Source organism: Oryzias latipes, chromosome 12 (assembly GCF_002234675.1).
Source record: "Oryzias latipes chromosome 12, ASM223467v1".
Taxonomy (NCBI): Eukaryota; Metazoa; Chordata; class Actinopteri; order Beloniformes; family Adrianichthyidae; genus Oryzias; species Oryzias latipes.
Window position 1 is genome coordinate 24,003,476 of NC_019870.2, and position 7,937 is coordinate 24,011,412.

Here is a 7,937-nt window from a genome sequence, read left to right on the forward strand (position 1 = left end):
AATTATCTTTTCAAAGCAGCACTTTAATTAACATCCTAAAATTAACATCCTTAGAGACATGTGACTGACAAAAGAAAAGATCACAGAATTGATTCTTACCTGAAGATGATTGACAGCGTGAACCTCGCAGCCGTAGACATTAGCGCACAGCGTTCAAAGTAAAAGTGCTCACAAACTACTTCCGGGTGACCGTGTGTCAGGCGAAATGTTAAAAAAATAATTTTAAAGTTCATTAACAGTTTAATGCATTTTTTATTTGATATATAAATGGGAAATACGTGGATTATTATGGTACATTGTTGTTTGTACGATAAAATCCGGCATCGCTTCATTTAAAATACTTTTCAGTTCAAATGATTGACAAACATCATCATCCAATCAGCGTTGTCCCATAGTACCTGCTTCTTCCGGTTTGGAAATGTTTTTCATTTTTGAAGATTTCGTTTTGTTTTCTGGAAATTCATTCTGTGTTCTGAAATGTTTTTCATTTTTTAATATTTCATTTTTTTTCTGAAATGTTTTTCATTTTTTAATATTTCATTTTTTCTGAAATGTTTTTCATTTTTTAATATTTCATTTTGTTTTTCTGAAATGTTTTCATTTTTTTGTATTTCATTTTGTTTTCTGGAAATTATTTTTTTTCTGAAATGTTTTCATTTTGTAATATTTCTTTTTTTTCTGGAAATTAGTTTTGTTTTCTGAAATCTTTTTTTCTTTTTTCTGTTTTGGTTTCTGAAATTTTGTTTTGTTTTCTAAAATGTAATACTGCTTTTTAAATTGTTGCTGTGATCTTAAAAATGTTTTTGTATCGAGTGATTTGTTGAATGGTTTGCACTTCAGGGCCACCGTAGTAGGCTCATCCTAATAATAAATCTTGAGAAAAATTATTTTGTAAAAAGTTCGATAAAATATAAATATGCGTTCATGCACTGAATTTTATATTCAGTCATTAGTTTCAATATCCTTTGAAATAAAACTGCGCCCCCCCCCCCAACACACACACACACCAAGTTAGTTTGACCCACTGACGGCACGCACTCATCAACGACCTGTCGTGACCATAACGCTGTAACTATGGAGGCGTGGTTAAAGTGCAGCAGCCATGCTGCTGAAAGTACAGATGGACAAGTGAAAAAGAAAACAAAACAAGAGGCGACGAAGTCTAGAAAGTACAATGAAGATTATGTTTTAATGGGATTTACGTCCACGAGCTCTGACCCACCCCAGGCACTGTGTTTTTTTGAGGGGAAAAGTCAGCAAACGCTAGCATGAAGCCGGCACACCTCCAGCGGCATCTCACCACAAAACATGGATGTCACGTTGGTAAGGCACCAGAGTTCTTCAGGAGAAAACTTTCTGAGTTCAAGTCATCCCAAGCCACAATGCGAAAAGTCTCCACTACATCAGCCAAAGCCCTGGAGGCTTCTTACGCGGTGTCTTTGCTTGTTGCTAAAGCCAAAAAACCCTTCACCATAGCAGAAGACCTACTGCTCCCCGCCGCTGTGGTATTGGCCGAAACTATGCTGGACAAAAAATCAGCGGATACATTAAAAACGTTGCCTCTGTCCAATGACACCGTTTGCCGCAGAATAGATACCATGGGCACAGACATTATCGGACAAGTTGTGGGGAAACTTGGAGACTCATTTTCACTGCAGCTGGATGAATCCACCGATGTGAGTGGACATGCGCAACTTGTTGCATTTGTGAGATACATCGACACGGACGACATCTGTGAACACATTCTATTCTGCAAAGAAATGGAGGGGCGAACAACCGGAGAGGACATTTTTAATGTCGTTAACATGTTTTTCACCAGAAACGCTATCAGCTGGAAATCCTGCAGCAGCGTCTGCACAGATGCGGCTGCATCAATGACGGGCAGCGCGAAAGGCCTCATAGCACGGATTAAAAAAGAAAATCCCGACATCAAGTGGACGCACTGTGTGATACACAGGGCAGCGCTAGCGTCCAAGAAAATGAGCCCTGTATTGCACGATGTTTTGAACGACAGCATTAAAGTTATAAACTTTATCAGGTCAAGGCCACTCAATGTACGTTTGTTCCGCAGCCTCTATGAAAATACGGGAGCTGAACACACAGAACTGCTCCTGCATACTGAAGTTCGCTGGCTGTCCCGTGGAAGAGTACTGAGCAGGCTGTTTGAGTTGCGAGCTGAAGTTCACACCTTCCTGACAGAGCACGGATCTCCCCATGCCACCATGTTTGAGAACACGGACTGGCTTGCAAAGCTTTGCTATCTGGCAGATATATTCAGGAAACTGAATGAACTGAACATGTCCCTGCAGGGCAAGGACACCAGCATCCTGAACCTGTATGACAAGGTGGGTGGTTTCCTGAAGAAAGCAGAGATGTGGAAAAGGGCGTGTGATCAGGAGGATTTCACCTGCTTTCCTCAGTTGGATGTGTTTCTCTCTAATGAGGATGTGGCGACAGCTCCGGTGAAGTTAGTCATAGTGGGACATTTGGCTAACTTGATCAGTGGTTTTCACTCCTACTTTCCTGACATGGATGAGAAATCTGTGCAGCTGGATTGAGTGAGAAACCCATTTCTCTTGTCTGAAGCAAACAGAAGCAAGCTTCCTGTCACTCATCAGGAAAAACTGATGGAAGTATCATCTGACCGTGGCCTGCAGATGAAGTTTGGTGCATCCATTCTCACACAGTTTTGGCTGTGTGTGAGGCAGGAGCACCCTGAGCTGGGACAGAAAGCTTTGGAGCAGCTGCTACCGTTTGCATCCACATATTTATGTGAGGCCTCCTTCTCAGCAATGATGCTGATCAAAACGAAGCAAAGAAACAGACTGTGACTGGAGAAGAGCTTGATCACTGCAGTTGCCTCCTTGCCACCAAGAATGACAAAGATCCTCAGTGAGGTGCAAGCTCATATTTGTCATTGAATTGTATTGAGTACATTTTTTTCCTGTTCATAAATCAATGCCTGTTACATGTGGTTCAATTCAAGTCAAATGTTCAATGCAAAGTGATTCAAATGCAATCTTCTTTTTTTTATCCTTAAAGAGTTAACATTAATTATTATTTGTGAGCAAATCTTTATTTATTAAGTTAATTTATTTTGTAAACTAAATATTGTTTATTTATTATTAAGTTATAGATTTATTTCTGTGAACAGATTTTTGTTATTCATGTATATTTTTTATTTTATTTATTATTAGCAGCATTTTGCACATTTGAGTTTTAACTGGTTTTATGCCTTCTGGTGGTCAACGTCTTCTGTTTTTCTTTTTTGTTTGTACATGCAATGTTTGCCATATGAATGTTTTTGTCAGGTTCACTGTTGTTTGGCTTGAATAAATCTGACTTTACAGCACTGTACCTCTTTTTTCTTCCAAAAATGTTTTGCCCGTGTCAGGGGGTGCTTGACTAAAAATATATTTCTAAGGGGGTACATCACTGAAGAAAGTTTGAGAACCACTGATCTAAGATAGCACAAGGGTTAACCATGCGACTAATCCTCGCTGTGGCGACCCCTGATGGGTAAAGCCGAAAGTGAAAGAAAATGTACATTGTTTATGTTGCGTACATTTAATGAATTTTATGTACATTCAGTGCCTTTTACGTGATTTAACTCTGATGACAACAAATGCATAAGTGCCTTGTTATGAATTTTGGAGGACAGGGGGGTATTCCAGAAAGCAGGATATGCTGGTTACCCCGGTAAATTTGAGGCTAAGGAAGCGGGTAACCTCAGCTTTCGGTTCCAGAAATGGAGGTATGTTTCAGGGTATGTCAAGTTGCCATAGCAACTCATGCTCTGAACATAATTTGGTCTGGAGCAGGTTTAGTTGAAGGTTAGTTTGGTTTCAGAGAGGTGAAGCAGCATGGCATGTCCATTTGAAGATGATTTAGTGGATGAAGAAGCTCAGATAATATTTTTTTCCACCATGAGAGGGTGATAAGACCACGTATGGATGTTGGAAGGATGAACTTTTTTTACATTGATCTAACTTAATTATTTGCTTTAGTTAAGATAAATCATTTTTTTTTAGTTTGGTCAGCTTAAAAATAACATGTAGTTACCAGACAGTTATTTTACTTTCATTCAAATTAATTCAATTAAGTGGGTGTAACTTTGGTGCTGCTGTTAGATCGGCACCGCAAGGAATTGTGGGATACCATTCCCTTTGTCTGTCTGGACGGATTTGGGCTTAAGTGTGGGTTTTTGACCAAAGGTTTTTAGTTGTTTAGCTGTTTTACTGCGTTTTGCCTAGTTATTTGTCCTGTTATGTTTAATTCTTTCTGCACCATGAGTGAGAGGGAGGGAGAGGATAATGAGTTTATTCAGCACCCCTACTGCTTAATAGTGTAGGGGTGCTGAATAAGGGAGATGGTAAATGATACTATGCTTCATGTAGACAATGCAATTTAAGTACAATAAATTAAAATGGAAAAACATTTAATTGAATTGGAGTAATATGACATTTGGTTGGATAAACATGTAAATTTATTGAATTGGATAGACATAAGAAATTAGATTGAATAAATTTAACTTAATTACTTGTTACCAACTGAATCAATTCATTTAAGTTTTATAAGTTGTATCTATATATACATCACAATGTAACTGGAAATAAGATCAAAAACTTGTGTGTTTACTTTGTCAGTTATTTTTCTCCAAACAGAAACCCTTTCTTTTGCTGATGCAGCCGTATTACTTTTTTCGATTGGCGGATAATCTTTATACGCCGTCATAAAAATCTTAAACTCCGTCTCATTGAAATATAGCGCTCTTTTTTTCTCCACGCGTTTCCATGGTGACTCCAGAAATCGGCGTTCCATTGAGGATGTATTTATGTACTAGGTCTTTTGGAACCGACATACCCAGTGTAAGCAAGTACAGGCGGATTTCAGCCAGAGTTCAGGGTTAAAGTCAGGGTAGTTTAACTCTTGTGCTTTCCTAGGCACTTAGACATTGGCAGTTGGGTCATCTAGACCCACTAGAGAGTGCACTGAACCTTTTTTCTTCGAAGATGAGTGATCTTCACTGGTTTACATGGATTACATGAAATCCTCTCCAATTTTATCCATCTTTGTCATGGTAGGGACCATGAACACGTCAGTGATCATCTTGACCCCATAGGATAGCACAAGGGTTAAACATGCTTTCTGGACTTTTTGAAGTCATAAAACCGATGGGGGGGGGGGGGGGGGGGGCACTATTGGTACGGGACATGGGGAGTTGACGGGTCGGGGTCTCCGCTGAGGGGCGGGCGACGCTTTCTGGCTCCTCTCTCTCTGTGTGGGGTGGGCGGTGCTGCGCCTGGGGTGGACCTGGCCCCTATGCTTGGGGGGGGGGGGGGGGGGGGGGGGCTGGGGGACAGCTGTTTGACCAACGGGGGACAGTCTACTAGCTGTCCCCAACTTACCCCCTTCCTCATATAACCTCATATTAGGGTGAGGGGGTGGGGGTTTAGCCTGCGATGCGCCTTGGGGGGGGGGGGGGGGGGTACTTGGCAGTGGCCCCCCTCCTATGGTTGCTGTATGGAGTGGGCCCCCCCCTCTTTCGGTTTTATTTGCACCTTAGACATGTAGGGGCATCACTGCCAGCAAGCATCAGATGTTCTCCTTACACCCTACCCGCCAATTTTAACCGCACTTTAGACATTTAGGGTCCCTTGGTGGGGAGGGTGAGGGGACATCACTGTGAGTAATCAGGAGATGTCCCCTTAGTGCCCTACCCGCCAATTTTAACTGCACCCCCCATAGTACACACACCCCTCCCCCCTTAATATATACATTCCAACATAAACACACACACATGCACACACACACCCTCTCAAACACACATACACGCACACACATTTTGCAAGGAAGGTAGGACCTAGGACCATCTGTCCTATAACCATTCCCTGGTGGGGGGTACGGGGCCCTTAGCAACGGCGGCCGTGTCCCCTGGGTGCCGGCTTCCTGGGCCCGGCGGTGCTCTCTCCACGCGGGGAGGGGGTTCATATTACACCTGAGCCAGGGGTTTTCGTGTCCCTGGGGCGTGGGTTTTGGTCCTTGCCACTGAGCGCTGGGCCCCGCCAAATTTCCAACTGTGGCCGAGCCTTGTGGGCCCCCCTTTTTCCCCGGGGTGCCCCCCTCCTGGGCGGGGGCGGCAGGCCCCTGCCTTGCTCCTCCCTGGACCAACCGTTGGCCGGGTGGGTGGCTGCCTGGAGTGCGGAGCGGGTCTCCCTTGGGGGTCCTGGCTCGTACCTGGGGTTGGGGCGGGGGGATGCCCGGAACTCCTGGGTGGTGATGGGGTGCTCGTCTGGGGCTGTGGGCGTCCTTCTCCGGTGGGGCCCTGCGTTGGGCTCTCCCGGCACGGCGGGGGGGCTGCTCTCCTGGTTGGGCTGGGGCGGTGCTCTCTTTCCCCCTGTGCCTCCCTGCTCTCTGGCTCTGGGGGCCTCGCGGCGGTCCTGCTGGCCCTGGCCTGGGTGGCGGATTTGGTTGCCCGGGGGGCGGTTGTTCCCTGCCTGCTCCCGTGTGGCGTTGGGGGGGCTCCGGCTGCGGCGGGGGTCTTGGTGTGGGGATGGCTGGGCACTCTCCCTCCTTCTTTTCACATTCAACCATCCATTTTAGAAGAACATAAACACTCACCTGAGCACAGGTGTTAGTTCACCTTTGCACTAATAGTTTGCGTCATAGAATGAATGAAATATTTCACACTAGTTGGTTTTAAGGCATAAGCATGCGTGTGAACACTATCTGTTTTGTGTACATGTTGACTTGTTGACATGTGGACATTTTTGCAGCTAGCAGGTGTGTTGATAACATTTTAGTGTGTGTGTGGACAGGCCCCACCTTTTTTGTACTACATTTGAACCTTACCGCAATGATAAACAACCAGTAAACTTGTTGCTTTATGCTGCTTCATGGTCTTATCCCCCCTCCCCTCCTATTATCACCCTCCTACCCCCCCCCCCCCCCCCCTCTAACATCCCTCTCTCTTCTTCCCTTCTTTCCTTTTCCATCCGGTCCAACACCAAAGATTTTCAAACATGGTTGAAATTAATAAAGTTTGGCCTCAATTACAAAAGGGGTTTATTCAGACATACCTTTGGTTTGTCTGAAGATTAATAGCCCCTATTGTTAAAGTAAAATATGTCCAACACAAGAGGCCCTCAGTTCTCATCTGCCTGCCCAGCTGTTGGACAGGACAAGTTAAAAAATAAATAAATAAAAAAAATAAAAAAAACGATGTTGCTATGTATTGTCTGAGCACTGGAGGCTATGTGCTAATGTAGAGGACCATCGACTATTCATGATGTCATTAAGTGGCAGTAACGTCCAGATTTAAAGACACTGTTTTTCCATAAATCTCTGCTTGGATGGCTAAATGACTTTGAATTTGGCCCTTGTCTAGGTATCTTTCCACTGTGCAGCAGGGTGACCTCGTTTGGCCTCATAACAGGAGCCAGGAGGAGAGAGCAGACATCATTGATTGGACAACACACCAGTTATAACATGAGCCACACCTCTATGACTAAGCCATAAAGTGATCGGCATACTCCTCCTCTCCTGACATGGGGCTGGGCTGGGAATCAGTTGTTCACTCCTTTTACTACTTGTGTGAATGCAGACAGGGAATGCCCCTGCTGTCATATAATTTGCCTATTTTTACTGCTCATCAGTTGATGACCAATGCATGCTGATTGACACCTGGAGCTCTGTACAACTTGATCTAACATGTAATAGCTTCAGAATAAATGGATTAATTTTCTAACCAAGTTTTTGTCAATTCCTTATCAACCAACTCAGGGAGGCTAGCAGTGATGGCAATCTCAAGCGGCGAGTGTTTTGAAAGTGAAAGCCCAAAAACACGTGTTTACATAGACTTTTCATTGGAAGGGGCCTCTTCAGCGCTCATTGCAGAGCGCTGTGTGAACGTAGCAAGAAAACGAGGAATAACTTTC

The 7,937-nt window shown here is 44.0% G+C and overlaps 1 protein-coding gene across 1 annotated transcript; it reads left to right on the forward strand.

Moving 5' to 3' along the window:
- The first annotated feature begins 1,382 nt into the window (after positions 1-1,382).
- LOC111948368 (zinc finger BED domain-containing protein 5-like) lies at positions 1,383-2,558 on the forward strand. The gene has a single exon (XM_023961125.1). It carries the CDS (start codon positions 1,383-1,385, stop codon positions 2,556-2,558), a length of 1,176 nt encoding a protein of 391 aa, XP_023816893.1.
- The last annotated feature ends 5,379 nt before the right edge of the window (positions 2,559-7,937 follow it).

Bases quoted from the DNA above. Each gene is read 5' to 3' on its own strand.
- LOC111948368 (XM_023961125.1), top strand. From the start codon at position 1,383: ATGCGAAAAGTCTCCACTACATCAGCCAAAGCCCTGGAGGCTTCTTAC.